At 39.0% G+C, this 20,164-nt stretch overlaps 3 protein-coding genes across 4 annotated transcripts in view; 2 read left to right on the forward strand and 1 right to left on the reverse strand.

Annotated features, from left to right (window-relative positions):
• Window positions 1-3,952, forward strand: part of LOC144628970 (Fanconi anemia group D2 protein-like) — a 44,728-nt gene extending 40,776 nt beyond the window's left edge. The window contains exons 41-46 of the mRNA XM_078487104.1: window positions 117-155; window positions 295-369; window positions 1,258-1,332; window positions 1,456-1,533; window positions 2,594-2,773; window positions 3,515-3,952. Of these exons, the coding sequence (XP_078343230.1) occupies window positions 117-155; window positions 295-369; window positions 1,258-1,332; window positions 1,456-1,533; window positions 2,594-2,773; window positions 3,515-3,586 (519 nt within the window). The 3' untranslated portion in view covers window positions 3,587-3,952. The remainder of the gene's footprint in view (window positions 1-116; window positions 156-294; window positions 370-1,257; window positions 1,333-1,455; window positions 1,534-2,593; window positions 2,774-3,514) is intronic.
• A 248-nt stretch (window positions 3,953-4,200) lies between these two features.
• LOC144629167 (uncharacterized) lies at window positions 4,201-10,158 on the reverse strand. Of its 2 annotated transcripts, none has more exons than XM_078487375.1 (9): window positions 9,953-10,158; window positions 9,818-9,876; window positions 8,685-8,874; window positions 7,788-7,968; window positions 7,085-7,146; window positions 5,998-6,034; window positions 5,666-5,716; window positions 4,823-4,886; window positions 4,201-4,422 (listed from the first exon to the last, which is right to left on the reverse strand). In XM_078487375.1, the coding sequence occupies exons 1-9, from the start codon at window positions 10,022-10,024 to the stop codon at window positions 4,347-4,349; spliced, it is 792 nt and encodes a 263-aa protein (XP_078343501.1). In that variant the 5' UTR covers window positions 10,025-10,158; the 3' UTR covers window positions 4,201-4,346. The 2 variants fall into 2 exon arrangements, with proteins under 2 accessions (XP_078343501.1, XP_078343502.1); XM_078487376.1 differs by having other exon boundaries at window positions 9,818-9,880; window positions 9,953-10,042.
• LOC144629235 (cysteine-rich DPF motif domain-containing protein 1-like) lies at window positions 10,134-19,149 on the forward strand. Its single transcript, XM_078487470.1, has 4 exons — window positions 10,134-10,264; window positions 12,033-12,141; window positions 13,938-14,021; window positions 18,080-19,149. Exons 1-4 carry the CDS (start codon window positions 10,146-10,148, stop codon window positions 18,110-18,112), a joined length of 345 nt encoding a protein of 114 aa, XP_078343596.1. The 5' UTR covers window positions 10,134-10,145; the 3' UTR covers window positions 18,113-19,149.
• Window positions 19,150-20,164: the final 1,015 nt, after the last annotated feature.

Consider the following 20,164-nt stretch of genomic DNA (forward strand, 5'->3'; position numbering starts at 1 on the left):
TCTGGCTTGTTGGGCTGCTTTGGCCTGAGTGCAGAATTTTTAATAAATTCTATCAATGCAAACAAACACCACTGCACTTGCAATTAAATCCCTCATTCTGATATTACTTTTCACAGGCTTTTGATCAGAGATCTATTATTGGAGCCTCACTAAAGGTATAATTTCTGTCGGTACTTGTAACAATTTTGTTCACTATGAAAATTTTAAAGCACTGGAAACTTTTGTGAGTTTTATGTTGCAACTTGTTAAAATATACAGTAATTTTTGAAATGTTTTTAATTCTTTTACTCGTAGTATGGGCGTTTATTTGTGGACACATTCCTTAAGTTAGGAATGCCTGTACTGGATTTAATGTTCAGGACACACAAGGTATGCTTATATGTTGACAAATAACATGTCAGTGATTCTGTGATGTCACTAACAACATTTGTCGGCAGATGGTTGGTTGGTCAGTCTGATATTATTTAATAATAATAACAATAACTCATTTATTGAGAAATATCATGTATTACAGTCATAAGACTGAATTACGACAATTTGTGAAAATTACAATAAAAATGGTTTAAATTTTTCGAAAATAAATTACAATTGTGTTAAAAAATTATTTACATCGCATGGCTAACAATAAACGATTTCATAAAACGATTGGTGCGGCAAACTGGAATGTCAAAACGCATCTTATTTCTCAAACGCTGAGCGTGATAACTGGCCATAGGAGCAGGTAGCAGGTTAGCCAGCTTGTGATCTTCCTTGCTTACAAAATCGTTAAATAATTTAACAGATAATGCTTCATGTCTGTCTGAAAGTGTAGGAGTAACAGCCTTTTCAATTGCCTCACAATATGATTAACTAGGAAAGATTATTCGCATAGCACCTTCACTCAGTCAATTGGTCAGTCAAACAGTCAGTCGGTTGGTTAGTCATCAGTCACTCAGTCAGTTGATTAGTCAGTCAGTCAGTCAGTCAGTCAGTTGGTCCATTGGTCGGTCGGTCAGTCAGTTAGTCAGTCAGTCAAACAGTCAGTCAGTCGAATAAGCACCGCACCTTTACCAAGAATAGTTTATTAAGCGCCGCTCTGGAATAAGTGCTGCAGCGTTCATTTGGGTATTTAAAAAGAGACTGAGAAACTGTGAATGATTGGTATGTGGTAGGCTAGTGGGTGGGTAAGTTGGTCAGTTATAGTATTCTTGAAAGTAACTGAATTTTCTCATTCAAATTAGAGATTTTTTCTCACTATACATTATTTCTGTTTTATAGGATGACATCCATGGATTGTTAAAAAACTTGCAACAAAGTACAAGATCAATGCAACATTTCTGTGGCCACAGCAAGGTCAGTAAACTACAGTGCTTTAATGGTAACAGAGATAATTATGTCCAAAGACCGGCCATTTACTAACAGAAGGTGGAAGTGTCAAAATGTTTGACTACAATTGTACTTTCTCTCTTCAACTAGGTATCAAAAGATCTGTCTCTCACTAATCATGTACCAGCAGTCAAGAAATGCCTAGAGACCTTTGTCTTCAGAGTCAAGGTACAAAATTAAGGGATTGGTGGAAAAAGGGCAGTCATTATTTTTGACTAAAAATGAACATCGCAGAAACAACTCCAAATTTCACATGTAGGTTTGTTTATGTCTGCAAAACATTGTCCTGTCTTTATTTCCGCTGGGTTTTGCTTGGTTTTCGAGACATAACGTATGCAAAAGATCCGGTTTATCCGGTAGGCATCTTTTGGAGTTCCTCTGTTGAGCTTAAACAAAGGAATTCCTAAAGACACCGGCTGGAAAACCAAGTTATTTGCATACGTTTTTTCTCCGAAAAGGCACAAGCCAGCGAAAATAAATACAGTAAAATGTTGAACACATGTAAACAAACACACAGGCTAAATTTGGAGTTATTTTGGCCAAAATTACAAACACCCTTTTTCCACCGAGCCCTTCAAGTTGCCAGCATGTTCTTTGCCACAGGTAGAGGTTTCTTTCCAGAACTTTGATAGGGAGTATGGTATAAGGCTGGTCTAACCCTAACCATGTTAAAGACCCAAAAAAGTCTTAATGTTTCCACTCTGTCTGATATATCTTACTCAGTCTATTCCAAATGTGCTAATCGAAACTATTGGGCGATATCCTGGGCAATAGACACAAATTTGACCCCCCTCAAAGATTTTTCAGGGGCAAAATAAATGAAGAATTAATGAAGAATTAGTGGCGCAAATGGCTTTGTCATGGACACTACCAATTACAAATGTATGAGGCTGGCATGTGCCATGTGCGTAGATGTGCTATAAAGCAGAAACTGATGCTGCATAGCACTTTGTTTTTAGTACTATAAAAAAAAATTTCTTTAAAAGTGCTAAGTTGTTGCGTTGTTTTGCAAAACGTTTCAGGAATGACCCTTTATCAGTCACAAAGTTAAAAACCGTTGAGCGACAATCAAACATTATAACACATGTGCATCATATGTTATAGATGCCATATAAAGGTTGCGTGGGGCATTTCCTCTCAGAAGTGTGGCAGCTCATGTAAGATCTACTAGTTGTCTAGTGTACTAGTTGTTATTGTTTTTTGGACTAAAATTTGTGTTTATTCACAGGCAATGCTCACACTAAACAAATGCCATGAGGCATTCTGGCTTGGAAACCTGAAGAACAGGGATATACAGGGACAGGAGATAATGTCGCAACAGTCTGCAGCAGATGAGCCTACAGGAGAAGAGGAGGAGGAAGAACAAGAAATGGAGGAGGAGGAGGATGACAATGATGATGACGATGAAGTAAGACATGTACACCAATGGATGTCACTAAGGGCCCTCGACCGGCTAATTTCACTGGCCGAAAAACAGACTTGGGTAAACTTTAAGAGCTGCCAAGGCCTGAAAGCCAGCGTAAAAATAGGTACCAGCAAATTGTCAGGGTAAGCTGGCAGAATGCTGGGGAGTAACCTGGGATGGAGTCAGGACTAGCATCCCATTTAAGGTGGAGGAGCAATACTCATAACCGCTTCATGATACAGAGACTGGAGTTAGTGCCAAGAGCTATAAGCCACTTGGGATTAGTGACAGATCTCTGCAACAAGTCACTCCGTGTGTACTGCTTCAAAACAAGTCGCTGCGACAAAGCGCTTGACTGTTTGGTGCAAAGAAGCGAATTTGGAAGAGTGGGAATCAGTGTGAACTAGCGGTAGTTTTCCAATTCAATATGACAAAAAACATGATGCTCTGTCATTGGTTAATTTATATTTTGTGGCAGCGACTAGTCGCAGAATTGCGCACATGCTGCGACAATGCTGCTTTCACTCATTTTGTCACTGCGATCAGTTGCACAAATTCGAACTGGTTTGAATTTGTGTGACTGGTTGCAGGGACAAAGATTGTCGCAAAAATGCACCATATCACGAGGCAACATGTTGCAGCAACTTGTCCCCGCGACATGTTATAGAGGCTTGTCACCTAGTGTGTCCTGACCTTAAAAGCTTTATACTACAAATCTTAAAGAACAATTCACTGTTATTTCAGGGAGATGCTAATGGGAATCATGACAGAGAATCAAGACATGATGATGGAGAGTCATACAGTGAGAGTTTCTAATTAAAAGAAATCCAAGAACAGTGTTCAGTTTGAGTTCATTGAATCTTGATGAAGACTGATTGGTGACGATACGGAAAATATAGATTGATTATTTCGCCCAAGCCCACAGCTTACTACTCAAAACTACTGTCATATACATTTTCAGGTGGCCAGTGATAATGAATGTATATTGAATTCAGTTTTTAACAAAAAGTAACAAAATTAAATGTACTTCTTTATACTTTGATAAACTTCTATTTTTATAAGACAAGGGCTTTGTGCTTGGCCAAGATTTAAAGAAATAAAAAAAAATGAGCAAGCTGTATATACACTGTAAAAATACAATCCAGATAACAGTTTTCAATAAAAAAAGTGATTATCTTATGCTCGCTACCAGTGTATTGATTGTACATTCAAAAGCTTTCAATTGAAGCTTTCAATTGCTACCAGTGAACAAGTTTTATTGAGACAACTTACAATATCTTTCCATGTTACTGCTGTAAATATGAGTCATACAGCAAACTGTTTTGAAGTTCACTTCATAGAGCTTACTTGTGCAGTAGACCTCTGCCAATAAATAAATTACCGGTATGTTTGACATAAAATATGTTTTTAATGTGTTACTCCACTCTTTCTTTAGTTCTCTTTCAGGCTTGATACAGTATTTTAAAATTTTTATACTTCTCATCTTTGTGCTAGACCTTCTTTCTTGGATATGTTCTGTTCCACACCACAGTCTGTTTTTGCCATAAAATCTGTAAACATCTATATCCCTGATCTGTTATCTTGGGTGTTTTCTGTTCCACTCCACACAGTCTGTATATTTCACTCCTTTTCCACCAAACAAATCCAAGGCACTGGAACAAAATATTGCATCATGAACAATCATAACTATTGCTTTAAACCAATACAATACGCACCCTCCTCTCACCCTTGTCACTTTTAGACTCAATAAATCCCTTGACCGGACTGTACTATCCTCAATGGCCTACAGTTTTTTAGATCCAGCTCTTAAGTAGTCAAGAGATTACCGACACCATTCAGTCACTACTCAGGTTCCAAACAGATCCAAATGGAAAATCAGACTGGATATGCCTTCTTTTTACACAGGACCAGTTTTGAATGCATACTGGATCAGTTCCAGAAAATACCAATGAAGTAACAGGTGTTAATATAGAATGGTATATGAGGAAATCATATAAAAATATTAAGTCAAGACATTATAAACCATCCCAAATATAATGCTAGTGCACTTACCTTCCAAAAGTCAAGTCCACATTCCCATTAGAAAGTCTATTTACTAATTCCAAATCAGTGATGTCTAGTTAAAAAATAAAAAGGAATTAAAACCTGTTAGTTAATATGCAGTGTGAAATATCAGAATTATCAACCTGCATTGTTTAACAACTCTTCAATTCCCATGTGTGATAAACTTCTAATATCTCCTTACGTTATCAATTCATGTACAAGAAGAAAAGTGATGATAATAAATACAATCATCCACTAGGAGATATTAACCAGTATTGCCCAACGGCCACATTTAAATACTAGATAAAGCCAAACCTAAAAGCGGTGCTCCCCGATTTTTTACTTTGCCCTTTATTCAAATCTGAATTTACTGACCATACAAAGAAAAAAATATGATGACTTGAGCCCGCAATCTAATGAAAAACCATTACCTGGTCAGTGGTCAACTTAAAAAAACCATGTGAACTTGATGAGTTCAACATCTAGCCCACAGTATGGTCATGTGATACTTGACAGTGGATACCTTGTTTTGACAGCTGTCAATTGACAATAGTGTGGATGTCGTATCAGATGTAAGCTGACGTCAACCTTAACATTACCAGTAACCTAGTATGGCCACCATTTATCATGGACACGTATGTCGTAGAGCGCACACGCCCGCTAATGTGCCGCTGGTCTTGATGAACATGAAAAATCAAATGCATGGTTCTTCTTTTTCAGTGGATTTTTTATGGGTATAGAAAATACAAAAATGAAAAAATGCCCTTGGTGCAGCTGAGCTTTGCTAAAATAAAAACTTATAATATCAAGCAAGTGGTTAACTAAGCTGATTTACGCAACTGTATATCTCACCTTTCCCACCTCCAGCATACGTACAAGGAATTGGAGACCACTGTCCTAGAACTGAAAAGAAAAAACTGTTTCATTCAACCAAGAGAAGTAGCATGTATTGTACAATTATTACATAAAATTTTATAATCAACATAATTATTATCAGTGATAACAAATTACGCAGCAAATGAATTAAATGAAAAAAATTTGTTTCTTTCTTATGTTAGGGTAACTGTAAACCTTCATAAATGCAGTACTAACTGCTTCTTGCAAATAAAACACTGAATGCTACTGACAATATATATTTTGTATCTTATAAGTAAGAGCTTTGTGAATGACTAGTAAAATCTTACCTTTGACAAGATCTTCATCAATTCCTTTGCACAGGCCCTACAGGAAAGAGAATTGATGACAGGTTCAGTCCCAGGGGGGGGGGGGGGGAGTGTTACGGGGATGCGAAAAAATGCAAAAATCAACCCCCCAAAAAATCCCATGATGCCTAATTCTGACCCATAAAAATTTTCAGAAAGGGGGAATGATCTGAAGATAAACCACAAAGCAAATCATTAGAAAATCATTAGAAACCAATCTGTGTTTGTACTTTATTCACAGAACTATGCGGCCAAGGAACTACCATGAATCTTTGATTGTTTTTAATAACCCAAAAATCCCTACTCTAAATCAAGCCACCCAAAAAAATACTTGCCAAATTTCCCTACCCAAAAAAATCCTGGAATCGAAAATTTCAAACCCAAAAAAGGACCCCCCTGGGGGTTCAGTGACACTGAACCACTTCTTAGGAGGCAAATCTTCACAGATTACACCACCTGTGCAGTTATTACGCTGTAAAATATTTTAGCCCTTGTCTTTGTAATGGTTTTTTATTCAGTACTGTATAGCAATGGCCACTGGTAATTGTGCCTTGCCTATGTGAATGTCAATAATTTACACTTTTAATAGGTAAATACTCTGTAGAATATTACATAACTTTAATTTGTTCACTTTAATTACAACTGCAAAAAGTTGCAAAGTTTACGTTGTCTTAAGTACCATATGGCAATATTTACTTATATTGTGATCGGTTTTGTTTTATAGGTAACCTTTTAAATAGCAGATTCGCAGAAGGACTACTTAATTCATACTTTAGTTATCACAGTTCAAGATAGCAAGAGTTAAATGACTTAAATGTGATAAAGTGAAACTGCAAACTGCAGTAAATGACAAAAACACACCCAGGTCCAAGGGAAACCTCATCCCTGTACACAGGGGCGAGGACTTGAGATAAGAGAATGGGGAAACGTCTTTTTATTTGAGATAGCAGGGAACTTGAGATTATTGATCTCAAGATAGTGGAGTCCTACAGTTCTGTAAATTCTGATGATCTTTTTTATCTGGTGATCTAATAACATAGTTATAATAATTTTGTGTTGGCATCCTTACCTCTACATCAGCTGCGTGTATGAGGAATTCTGATGCAAACTGCGACAATTCTTCCAAACATGCTAAAATAAACAAATTCCAAATGGTCACAAATATCGGGATATTATTTAGGATGGGGGGGGGGGGGGATAAAGATATGAAAATAAAGAAATACCTTAATTAGCCGCATACCCAGTGAGGCTTTTCTCAGCCAGTGTAAACAGGCAAATTTAATTCAACAAAATTACCAACTATATATCATGCATAGACCTGTTCAACAATGCATGCTAAAAGCTACACCAATGTAGCCCCCTGCACGCATTGCATGCCTATAGTGCTAGTTATTCAGCAAGTGTCATACGTCCGCAATGCACGCAAAAAGATAAAGCTAAATACCCATGCCCAAACTAGCAGCTATGGGAGGCGCAATGGCCCAATGGTTAGTGCGCTGGACCATGGATTGAACAGTCTGGGTTCAAGCCCTGGCTGGGGTACTGTGTTGTGTTCTTAGGCAAGACATCTAACTCTCATAGTGCCTCTCTTCACCCAGGTGTATAAATTGGTACCAGCAAATTTACTGCTGGAGGTTGGGGGGGGGGGGGAGTAGAAATACTCCTAGTTGCTTCATGCTACTGAAACTGGGATGAGCTCTGGTCTGATGGGTCACAAGGCTCGAACACAGACTGGCTTTTTGGCCTAACTTAACAGTAAATGTTATTCTCACGTTTTGATATTTCCAAAGCAGTGACTGTCTGCCACTTGTTGATGGCAACAAACCAAGAGTTCTTTTGTCTGCGGCAACTGAGGTCAATGACGAGTTGTTCTTTTCCAACCAAACTGCTTAACTGTTGGAGTCTCTCCAGAGAGAAATCACCAGAGAGAAATAACCAAGATGTCACTATGACCTATGTGTAGAGTTCACATTTAACAGAGCATTGTGTAAATAAACCTCGCTTTACACTGTTTACAGTGTGGAGGGGGACAGGGAGGGGGTACCCAGGAGAAAAGGGGGCTGAAGTGGTACAGGAGGCAAGAAAAGAGAGGGCAGGACAGGGGCAGATCCAGAATTTTTCTTAGGAGGGGGTGCACCACTATGGAATGGCTTAACCGACTGGTGACGTAGAAACAAATTTTAACAGCGAATACCAAGCCACAGGTTATCTCAGGGTGGGAGGGGGGATTTGCACACCCTAGATCCACCCCTGTAGGCAGTGAGATTCCAGAGGTGGTGGAAACCGTGAGAGATTGAGAAAAATTTTGCAACATTGTGTAATAATTTTTGCAATAGGGTGAGATCGGGAGTAAAGGGCGTGGAAAGTAAATTTCCAACAATTTAAATTTTTGGCATGTTTTGACAATTTATTTTCTGATGGCTTTCATTTGAACCGGGCAATTAAAATGTAAGAACTGTGTGAGGTGTAAGCTGTCAAGTACAATGTTCACTCTGACAACTGCCAGCTCCACCTTACTCACTTCTAGCATTTTGATTGGCCATTTGAAACAGAAGCCATCAAAAAGGTGTTAAAAAGATGTTAGAAATTGATAAAAAACTTTGTCAACTGGCAACGTTATGGCATGCAGTACTATTGTTACCTTGCAAGCGGAGGTTTAGTCCACGTACCTTGGCAGCACCTTTATCAAGCCATGATTTTGCGTTATCAATGGTAATACCACCTCCAATCTGAAGTCCACCAGGCCAGGCAGCTAAGGCTTCCTCTGCAGCGCCATCATTGCCAGGACCAAGTTTGATCACATGACCTCCAGTCAAGTTGTCTTCACGGTAACGAGATGCATAGAAGCCTGCATTCTCACTGAAAGACAAAGGTTAACAAAAAAATAAATGGCATTGGTCTACACCATAAACAGGATCAAGATAATAATTCACAAGAAATGCCAAGTTTTGAAATCTGTAGTTTTATTTTGGCATGGGTAATGGTAATTTCCACTAAAAAAGGTGCCCATGTGATAAATGTAACCCCCCCCCCCTCAAAGAAAAAGAAAGAAATTCAAGTCCCCCTTCAACCCAAAAAAGCCCCCATATCATGATCAAACGTCAAAAATACCAGCAAATTGTATCAATCTTTAATTTTCATAAATTGATTTCAAATTGTATGTATCAAAATAGCACCCCACATACCTTCATATAAACTGGAACGTGGTCAATAATTATTTAATTTTTAACCTTCATTAGGCCATCCCCTTTTTTTTTTTCGTTTATCGTCGTATGTGTTTTCTGATTTTGGGTCGGTCGGTCGGAATTAAAAAAAAAAAATTAAAAAAAAAAAAGTGGATAAGGAGTCTGGAACTAGGAGGCCCGGTACCTCAGCATAATGTCCGTGGAGCCTGGAAACAAGAAGACATGGTTACAAAGTCAACATGGCGGCAATGGAGGAAGGAAAAATCGACGTCGTGGTTAAACTCAAACAAGAACAGCGTAAAAAGGACATTATTTAAAATAATGTGTCATTGCCTTCTATACCTTCTGTATAATTTTTTTTTTTTTTTTTGAAAACGCGAAAATCTGGGTCGGTCGGACGACGCTAAACAGAGAAAAAAAAGGGGATGGCCTTACAGTACACAAAACAGATAACGTAAAAGTTATTTTTTAAAAAAAGTAATTTGGACCACAACATCAGTAACATTTTCCTCACATAAATAAGCAATTTCGCTGATTTTCGCTAACAGTGCTTGTGAAAATTTGGTTGTCTTTTGATAAAGAAAGGCGAGAGATCTTCAAAGGAATAATTATTTTACCTGGCAATAAAATTTGTTTGAAGACCTCCCTCGTTCTCTGTCAAAGTGCCACCGACGATCTGGCTGAAACAGAACAAGAAAACATCAGAGCTTGCATTAACATAAGTTCTGAAATTTGTGTTTCTTGACACAGACCTGTTTAACTTTTCCATCATGAAGATCAATACAGGGTCTAAAATGCGTAAACCTTTGAAAATTCGTCGCCATTTTGGCTAAATATTAGACAGGACACTTCATTGGAAAAACAATGAAGTGAACAATGAAGTACTATTTCTTCCGCTTTAACAAAGTATTACGGGCTCATTTGTCACGGAAAGATGAATTCAAGATGGCGGTTGAGCTGAAGGAATCTGCGACTGAAAAACCAATGTTTACATGCTCGTCTTGTGGTTTTGAATGTCATTACGAGTATTTTGGGAAGAAGCCGCCCTTCTCCAAGTCTGTTGTGTACGTATTTGTTTTTGTATTATTTTATTGTGCTTTTTATTTTAAACAAGATATCCGAACTGAGTCCACAAAACTGACAAAATTATCAAATATCGTTCATGACCCTTCAAGAACTCCTAGCCCAATCCTATAATCTTGAGCTTCCTAAGAAAAATTCGTTGCTTACTATGTGGCTACCCTATCCCCTTCCCCTCCTTAAATTTGAACCATGCATGCTTCCCAAAACTCCTATTTGAGGGGGGTGAATAGGATAACGGATCGACGGATTTTGACAATATTTTTGCCCGGATTTCGGATTCAGAGCATATTTTTTAACGGATTTGCGGATCCTGCAATTGAAGCGGATCGTGGTTTCATCGAATTTTTGGACCCGGATTTTGGATTTTGCTTGCAATAAAGGTCTTACTGCGGATCTCAACGATCCTCAGAAATGCTTTGCTTCGTTTTACTTTAATTTTGTTTTTTGGTCATGCGCAAGACTTACCGCATGTTACGCAGTACGGAAATTGTAGGATCAACAACAGATTTCTAATGTAGAGATAGATCTTTTAGTTTACCGTTAATATGGTAAAATGCTAATTGCTTCTTAGCTAACACAAAACAACTCCAGATGCGTTTTTTCACAAATCCTGGCAACAAATAAAATTTGGATTCGAATGTTAGACATTTTTTGACGGATCGACGGATTTGGTCATTAAATTACAACGGATCGACGGATTCGGTCATTAAATTATGACGGATCGGCGGATTTGCATACCCCTATTCACCCCCCTCCTATTTCCAGGTACCGTAAGTCCCTGAATCAAATACTTCTATTGGCCAACAACCTCCTTTGAACATTTCACAAACCCCATTTTCTTGACTTGAAAGTTCTTATCATTTATTTAATGTTATTATCATAATTTATAAAACTGCAAATAACCAAAACAATCATGGATTTGCATAGTAGAGAGAGACTGCATCCTCTTCAGATACTGTTGCATGTCATAGGTGAAATGAAATTTGGAAAACAGGGAGTGCATGTCATAGGTGGGATGATAATTGTGAGTGCAGCAGGCCCACAATGCCATGTGCACCACGCTCCAACTAAAGCGGTCGAACATGCGTGCGTGGATTCTCAAGAGAGTGTGTGAGCCAATCGAGAGTGTGTTATTGTTGTCCTAAGATATAAGGCTCTCGATTATGTATTCAAAGTGTAGTATGATCTAGTGTGTGAAATGGCTCTGTAACGGACGAGCACATTAAATTTACCGTTTGTTTTCCATCGAGTTTCTGGTGATTCTACAGGGATGAGGCAAGGAGAGAGAAGTGCTGGAGTTGGGGACAAGATCTTGGGCTGAGGCACATGATAGAGTTTGATAGAGCAAGTTGATTTCCTGCACTATTTATATTTGCGGGCCGGTGTGGAAGTGGGGGGGAGGGAGGCAGAAACCTGGGAGTAGGATGGGAACTCTATGGGAGGTAGGAGATAACAGTTTGGGGAGCAGGAGACCCAGGGAAGCAGGAGAAATTTGGAAAATGTTTTGCAACATTGCATAAGATTTTGCAATAGAAATAGCACAAAGGGATGAGAACCCCTAAGGAAGGGGCGTAAACTGAGAGTAAACATTGCTGGACGTGAGAAGTTCATACCTCATTCCCCTTCTTCCTTGTAGTTTAATGAAAAAAGGAGCTAATGGTGATTAACCAAAACAATCAAACCCTAAACTCATTCATATGTTTTATGCATGCTGAAGTAAAATAATTTTTGTTTTCTTCCAAACTACAGACTACTGGAAGATGCATATGTTATCCATGATCCTTTCTCTCCAACTTCTGGGCATTTGACTCTTGGCGGACAGTGTTGTTTGTGTTCAACAGACATTTGTGTTGCTCAGGTACAGATGTATTTTAATAAGCTTGACTACTGTGTATAGGGACTGACAAATGTTTAAATACTAATTTATGGCTTGTACAACTGTGTTACAATAATTATGTTAGATTCCAGGTGGGTCACCCTCTACCTGTTTGAACAAGCTAGGCATGCCGGATCAATTTAGGTTTCTGGGAAACTGCTCACCTACCCCTCCCCAAACCTAACATTAACCCTCACTTATCGCTTTGGGCAAAATGTTAGGTTTGGGGAGGGGTAGGTGAGCAGTTTCCCAGAAACCTAAATTGATCCGGCATGCCTAACCTAACAAAACAATACACACAGTGCAGGGTTTAAATGGACATCAAAATAGTAGTTCCAAAGAAGTACAAGTACCTGTGGCAAGTCCAGGTTTGAGTCCTCAGTAGGACCATTTTCTTGTGTGCTTGGGACCCTGGGGGTGGTGTACTCCTGATATACCAGTAATAAGGGGAGCCTAGAGCCAAGTGGCCAAGTGGCCCTTACTTCTATCAGCATTAAGCGGCTAGGAATATCCACTCCACCCTGAATGGGATGCTTGTCCATCGCAGGGTACCCCCCAGCATTATGTCGCTGGTACCCATTTACTGTATACACCTGGGTGGAATGAGGCACTACGAGAGTAAAGTGTCTTGCCCAAGAACACAACGCAGTGACCCCCACCAGGCCTCAAACTTGGACCGCTCAATCCGGAGTCCGGAGCACTTACCATCAGACCATCGTGCCTCCCTTTATTTATACCAGTATATTGATATTTGTGGCACCAAAGGATATGGTTTTCAAGCCATTTTGGTTTGAAATGGGGTACAGATTTTGACCATTAATTTTGGTCTGAAATGGGATGTGGTTTTCGATCTTGGGTCAGGAATTACAGTCAAATCCCGATAACTCAAACCATCGGGAAATCAAAAAAGGTTCGAGTTATTGAGGGCAAAATTACTAAGAAAATGACCTGGAGGGGAATCAACAAAGGTTCAAGTGAGCAGGAGGTTCGAGTTATTAAGGGTTCGAGTTATCAGGATTCAGCTGAAGGTACAATTTTGGGAACATTTAGTATTCATCTGTTGAGAAGTGTGATTTAATCAATTTGGGAATTTGAAGCAATTCTTAAGTGTTTAAATGTAAACTGAAGCATTTCCTTGGTGGGGTCAGGACTAAAACTATTGAATATATTTATTTATTTATATTTATTTATATTTTTGCCTGAAATAGGAGAAGTTTTTCTGGAAGTGCGCCACACACCCCACCTAAATTTTCAGAGAGTACCCCCCAGGTCTTGGGAAGAAACACTTACTTTTGCAGTGCCTCTGTCCATGTGCATGTGGTGGAGTATCAGGGGTGTCCCAATGGGAGGTTACCAGGGGTTCTGCCCCCCCCTCCCCCTCCCTTTGAGTTTCAAAGATTGGAAATGACAAGAATTTAATAACAGCATCCTTAAGAAAATCAAGAAAAGAACAGAGTTAAAGTGAAGGCCAAGAGGTTCTTCAAGAAATGTTTCCTTCTTAAACGTGACAAGCACGTGCATTCTAAACGGCTGTATTCTGAACTTTCTTTAATGACTGATTTCAAATGTGATAGACCCTCACCCCCCCCCCCCTCCCCCCTAAAAATGGCTGGGGTTGCCTCTGAACCAACCTAACTTGGTAGTTATTTTTAATAGTTGTGTTGTAATAAATTGTCTTCAATCCTTTGTGTTGATAATGTCACATAATTAATGTGATTGTATTATTGATCAAGGTTTGTTGTTATTATTGTGTTTTATTAATTGGCTTTTTCCTGTAGACCTGTAGCATTTTCTACACTAAGAGATTCTGCATTTCTTGTGTTGAGAAAAACATGGGAGAGTTTCCTGATGAAATCCATAAGGTAAGACGAAACGTTGACCCTGTATTAAATTGGTTTCTCCTATCTCCTTTCTCAGCCTGGTCGCGTTTTGTGAATGAGCAGGGGATAATTTTTTGTGCTAAGCTATAATTGTGTTACTGTGGATGGTAAATTTCCAATAACTAGCTATGAGAGAAGATGATTTGTTTTCTTTTTTAATGCGTGAAACAACAAGAGAGAACATTTTTTCACACTGGAGTGCACATTCTACATCTTGAATGAACTATTCAACTCAAGTAAAGAGAATAATTTAAAGCCAAAATTTAAATTTTTCTTGATCAGTGACGCGAAACTTACGAACAAATTTTGCTTTAAGGAGCAATAAAATGTCAAAAAAAAAAAACATGCAAAACGAGAGCATTACCCAATTGACACGAATTGATAGAAACAGTTTTAACGTACAGTAACGGTTTGGTATGTGGTGATTCCCAGTCGGTGCCCAAGGGGACATGTTTGCCTGTATATTTGAACCAAATCCGCTGTGATTAGAAGAAAGTTAGGAGGCTGAATGAGAAAGAAACTAAAGAAGCTTTGTCACAATTTTTTAATTCATTTTTTGATATAAAAAATATCTTTAAAATTGAAGGGAACCTCAAAATAATATTTTTCTGAGGTAGAGAAACGCAAATGAAGTTAAAATAAACAAGAATGTTTATTAACGAGGAGAATTAAGACGGGTTACAAACGAAAAACAAAAAAGATATTTCAAGTTGCGACGTCTGTGAGTTAGCTCCTGTAGGAAGGGGGGAGAATAGGGGTACGCAAATTTCGCCAGCATACTGACGAAGACCGACCAAAGTGATACGAACTTTGTTTAGTATCCACGATCCGAACTTCCTGACATGAAGAGTCCAGAATTCGGGCCAAAATTCTCAGCTTATCCGCGAATACGCTCGATGAATCGCAAAAATCCACAATCCGAAAGTCTTTTAAGGCCAAATCCGTCATCCGCGAACCTATTCACCTCCCCTCCCCCTCCTCCTGTAGCGAACGCACCAGCAATGACTAAACGACAATGAACATTTTTATTCCTCTCACAACAAATGACATAATTACCTGTGCTAGCATAAATAACAGAACTTCGCGTAGATCATCAATCAACGAACTTTCCTACCAATTTAAATGTAGAGTTCCGGAAGGAAATGGAGTTGCCGGAAGGAAGTTGTGATGGCGATAAGAAATTGGAATTCTAAAGAAAATTCGGGACCGGAAGAAAATTAGGATGCCGAAAGGAAAACAGCACGTCTGTATGCAAATGTCGATTTAGGCAAATGAAACATCATGATAACGTTTGATTTTAAACTGCAAAATAGTCTATTTTTCGTCTCCTTTAACGTTGCGTGACGCGCGATACGGGAGGCGCGAAGTGCCGATAGAGCTCGCGAGTCTGCAAATCTTGCAAGGCGAGAACGAACGTACTTTTAGCGTCTCTCGTTAATCCCACTCGTAATTTCACCGCTCGACCCGTGTTCCTTTTCAGGAGCCGCGTTACGTGTGTGACTAGGTCACTTAAGTTGATTTAAGTTTATTATTCCATTTTAGTCACTTAAGTCTTTAGTTTATTTTATTTTCTGAAATGTGAGTTATTTTTGTAATCCTAGGAATTATTGTTGGTGGTTTACCTTAATTTCTATATTTCCCTTCACACCCTGATTTTACTTGTCTAATTGCATTATTTCCATGCATTTCTTGTACCTAATTCCTGTTATGTAGGTGTGAAAAACACCCAGTTCCTTTATGTAAATCCTGTGTTTGTAGGCAGTAAATACACTCCCTAACCTTATTAGGTTTTTAGTTATTTTTACATTTTCCTGGATTCTACTATAAATTGGCAACCATTCGCTCAGTTAGTTCAGTTGTTAGTTGGTTTGCCAAGAGAGTGTCAGCCCTGTGTGTTCAAGATATTTCCAAGTTCCCCACAGATGTGTAGCTATCAATAACATTTGGTATGTTTTAGTATTTCCTATTTCGTTAAGGCCTAAGTTTACTTTTGTAGCTTAATATTTTCTGAGTAGAACTTTCATCATCTAAGGTTGATTGGTGTTATAGCAATTACTCCTGTAATTTAGCTGCAAATGCATGTTAGCTTGCTGTTTAGTTTTATTTATTTTAGTTGACCTTTGGTGTCACACAGCATGCTATTTGTCTGTTTTACATTTTGTTACTGTTTCCACCAGTAATTACTGTATAATCGCTTACCTCTTTTCCAAATCATAGTTACAATTATTCCTGTTTCATTTTCGTTCCAAATTATCATTTTGTAGTCGCTATTTCCATGATTTTAGCTTCATACTACTAGTTTTCATTCACATTGCAATGTTATGCAATAAGTTAATATGTAATCCGAAGCCAAGCCTTTTGGTCAGCCTTTGTTTAGTTTACACTTCATGTATTATTCACAGAATGTATCAGCTCTTAGTTTGTTTACATTTTTTGAGAGTGATTTCTTTGCCTTTCACTTATGTTTTAAGACATCTTTTATAATCAGCTGTTAGCAAGAATGTTTATTATTTTCTAGCCTGTAAATATATCATTTTATTGTGCTTAGTTTTAAATAATTTGTAGCTTTAGCTTATTGTGGCTTTATTTTGTATTTCTTGTTATTAGTTACTCGTTCCCGTTTTTGTTGTGTTGACTCGTCCAATAAACTCGTAAATCTTAGCTCAAATCTGTTGTTCTTGCGTCGACCGTTTTGGCCGTCTTACACGTGCGTTAAAATTCAGATTTTTTTGCAGTCTAGTTTGTTTTTCCAGCGGCGAACGGCAAAAATCGTGGGTTGCCGTCTGTTCTACGCTTCTGCGTGAAAGTGTCTACTTTTGTGTTTGCTGCAAATATAACAAATTTTCCACTTTTCAGAAGAATCTTCTTTGAAATTTTTTTAAAAAAACGAAATTACTGAAACTGAAGTTTGCCATAGCGCGTGGTGCTAGGTGACGCAAGTGACAGTACAGACTGAAAATTGAATGCGCTTTTTTGCTCGGGCCAGAAGAATTTGCCGTTATAACGAGGTTGTCGTCTTGACTGGGCGCCTCTCAAACAGCTCATCCTAAACAAAATGACATTTTTTCCCAAGTTTTTCATTCGTAATCTGTTTTAATCTTACTCGTAACTACCCTAGCTCGCTTAATTTCGGTTTATAGTTACTTCTTTTGGTGGTGTTTTTTACCTTACAAAACTTTTCAAGTTGCTTCAACTTGAGCATTTTGTGCCTTTATGTTAAGCGCGGTGACCTAATCGCTGGACTCCGCAGTGCCGTAGCAAGGGTAAAAGAAGTGGGGGGGCACGCGAGCGCCGTAGGCGCGAGCCGCTAGGGGGGTCTGGGGGCATGCCCCCCAGAAAATTTTGGAATCTAGAGGCTTGGAAATGCTATTTCCAGCGTTCTCCAAGAGCCATTTGTGATTTACGCATGTCGCGAATTTGAGACATTTTTGAGACATTTGAGACATTTTTTCACATTGTTGTCACGATTACTGGTTTGTTTTAGTTTTTGGCTTGTTGTGCATCACCCTAGGTACGTTAAATAATAAAAAGAAGTACAAATGTTATTGTTTCAAACCTCTGGCGAGATAAAATTGTATTTTCAACATTTTATACAGGTCTGTTTTTATTTTATGCGAAAAAACTGGGGGGGGGGGGGCACGGGCCCCCCCGGCCCCCTCCCCCTTGCTACGGCACTGCTCCGGATCGAGTGGTCCAGGTTCGAGCCCAGGCCGGGGTCACTGCGTTGTGTTCTTAGTCAAGAACCTTAACTCTCTGAATGCCTCTCTCTATTCAGGTGTGTAAATAGTACCAGTAAATCTAATGCTAGGGGTACCCTTCCAAGACTAGCATCCCATCCAGTGAGGAGTGGAAATACTCTTAGTCGCTACATGCTACGGAAACCGGGATAAGCTCCGGTCTGATGGGTCACTAGGCTCAAACGCAAACGTTACCTTTTTTTAGTTCCTTTAAGGTGGGTCTTACACTTTACTACAGAGAGTTGCCCCCCTCGCTGTCTTTGATTTGATTGTTTTTGTTTTTTTGTATAATTTCTATTACAGGATTTGCAAAGGAAAGACGTTTCACGCAGCTAGTTAACAACACTTCTCTGCCTTGAAAAAAGTGTGTTCAGCCGCATGCATCAAGTGCAACAGTAGCAGAGACCTTCTGGAGAGCAGCACCAAGGCTGTCATGATGTCAGTAAAGGCTGTCTTCTCCCCATATGGATAAGAAATTTTAAAATCTGGTTGCAGACATTCATCATTGTTTACACTTCTCTGCCTTGAAAAGAAGTGTTTAGCCCCATGCATCAAGCGCAACAGTGGCAAAGACCCTCTTGAGAGCAGTACCAAAGCTATTATGATGTTAGTCAAAGCTGTCTTCCCCCGAGTATGGATATGGAATTTTCAACTTCTGGGCGCAGACATTCAACATGGGTGACATTTGTCTGTTCGGAAAGATAAAATAAGGCGCCTTTTCAAGAACAGTTCTGAACAGTATGTGCTGTGCTTAAAAGAACTGCATGTACTTTATGAATGCCGACGGATCTTCAAAGTGATATCACAAGTTACACAACTTCGTGGCTCGTAATATCTGTCAATCTTCCGCAATCTTTGCCATCGTTACTCCATAGTTATCTCTCTGCTGTTTTTCTACCGAAACAAAATACTATTGAGAGGTTTCCATTGATTTAAATGTTGGCTCATATGTCGCAAGAAATTTCTCTAAAGCATGGCTTTGCAGACAGGCTCGCGACTCTAATCATCTCTCTAATCAGTTTGCCAGCCAACATGAAACTATATGGCTTATCAGGATGGTTTTTAACTTTGGTTTCTGTAGCATGAGGCTGCTATAGTCCATCGAAGATTACCCCTCCCATCCCACCCCTCCCCCGGCATTTTGTGGGGTCGCATAGGTAGAAGGAGAGGCATTGTAAGAGTAACTTGCCTTGTCCAAGAACACAACAGTTTGACTCCGGCCAGAGCTCGAACCCAGACCGCTCGATCTGGAGTTCAACGACGGGACACAGGCAAATAAGTATGTATTTATAATGCAATCGGTTTAAACTTTTGAAGAAAAAAAGAATTGTACTAAGACACTAATAGAATGATTAAAGAAGTGATGAAATATATTTAGTTCAGTGTTGTTGGACGTCTAAACAAGTTGTCGTCAAGATAGCGCTTTGGACATCGAGTTCGCTTGATCCACTCAGCTCTGAGGTTTGGACATCAGATTAAAACGTTTAACCCTTTATTGATTTACGGAATTTACGAAGGTAACTAGCAAGAGGCAAGACGAGGCACTTGTCTCGTCTAAATTTTTCCCCAAAATTAAAAACAAAATATGTTTTTTTGGAAACATAATCCCAACTTGAACAAGATTGATTTTTCTCAAGAAATACCTCATGAAAAATGTGTCTAAAAGAGATTCGTAGCTTCTAGATTTCAAAATTTGCTGGAGGACATGCTCCCAGAACCCACTAGCAAGAACTTGCCTCGCCTATGGCAAAGGTCTGGTTACGGCCCTGGGTCCGGTTGCATAAATATACTTAAGATTACGTGAAATTTTCTGCAGCCATTCCCTGTGCTCTGAGGGGTTTTCTTTCGTGCTTATAGGGATAAATCGGGAGAAAATGTACTAAACTGCACTGGAAAAACCAAAACGATTTGAAAACGTTCACCGGAACGCAGAGAGCTGTTGCAGAAAATCGGGCCCTGGTATCGAGCAGTTTCTATAACCAAAACAAAAGCAATTATTTTGGTCAATCACAAAGCACAAAGACAATCCACTGAACCAATCAAACTCGAAGCAAATACTTGTAAGCCGACACGAAGCGCGGAAAAACGTGTGCGATCAAGTCACGATTGGTTTTGGTATTACTTTTGTTGGGATGAGAAATTGGCACGAGTTTCTTAGACCAATCACTAAGTGAAGTAATGCAAAACCAAAGCATACATGCGAATTAGATTCGATAACTTAGTGAAATTTGCTCTATTGGAAACAATGGAGGAACAAACTAAAAACAGTTTAGAAAACATACCCTATATTGTTTAACCCACATTGCTTGCCTTCAAGAAAAGTGCTTACTTCTAATATTCTGGGAGGATTTTAAAAGCTTTTCAAAATTAATGTAACAACTGGAGGTT

Source organism: Oculina patagonica, chromosome 10 (genome assembly GCF_052425735.1).
Source record: "Oculina patagonica isolate OP01 chromosome 10, crgOcupat, whole genome shotgun sequence".
Lineage (NCBI taxonomy): Eukaryota > Metazoa > Cnidaria > Anthozoa > Scleractinia > Oculinidae > Oculina > Oculina patagonica.

Bases quoted from the DNA above. Each gene is read 5' to 3' on its own strand.
- LOC144629167 (XM_078487375.1), bottom strand. From the start codon at position 10,024: ATGGCGACGAATTTTCAAAGGTTTACGCATTTTAGACCCTGTATTGAT. The intron at 5,717-5,997 runs GTAAGATTTTAC...TTTTCTTTTCAG, and splicing joins TGATGAAGATCTTGTCAAAG to TTCTAGGACAGTGGTCTCCA. The intron at 4,423-4,822 runs GTAAGTGCACTA...ATTTTGTTCCAG, and splicing joins GTGGACTTGACTTTTGGAAG to TGCCTTGGATTTGTTTGGTG.
- LOC144629235 (XM_078487470.1), top strand. From the start codon at position 10,146: ATGGCGGTTGAGCTGAAGGAATCTGCGACTGAAAAACCAATGTTTACA. The intron at 10,265-12,032 runs GTACGTATTTGT...TCCAAACTACAG, and splicing joins CCCTTCTCCAAGTCTGTTGT to ACTACTGGAAGATGCATATG. The intron at 14,022-18,079 runs GTAAGACGAAAC...TTTCTATTACAG, and splicing joins TTCCTGATGAAATCCATAAG to GATTTGCAAAGGAAAGACGT.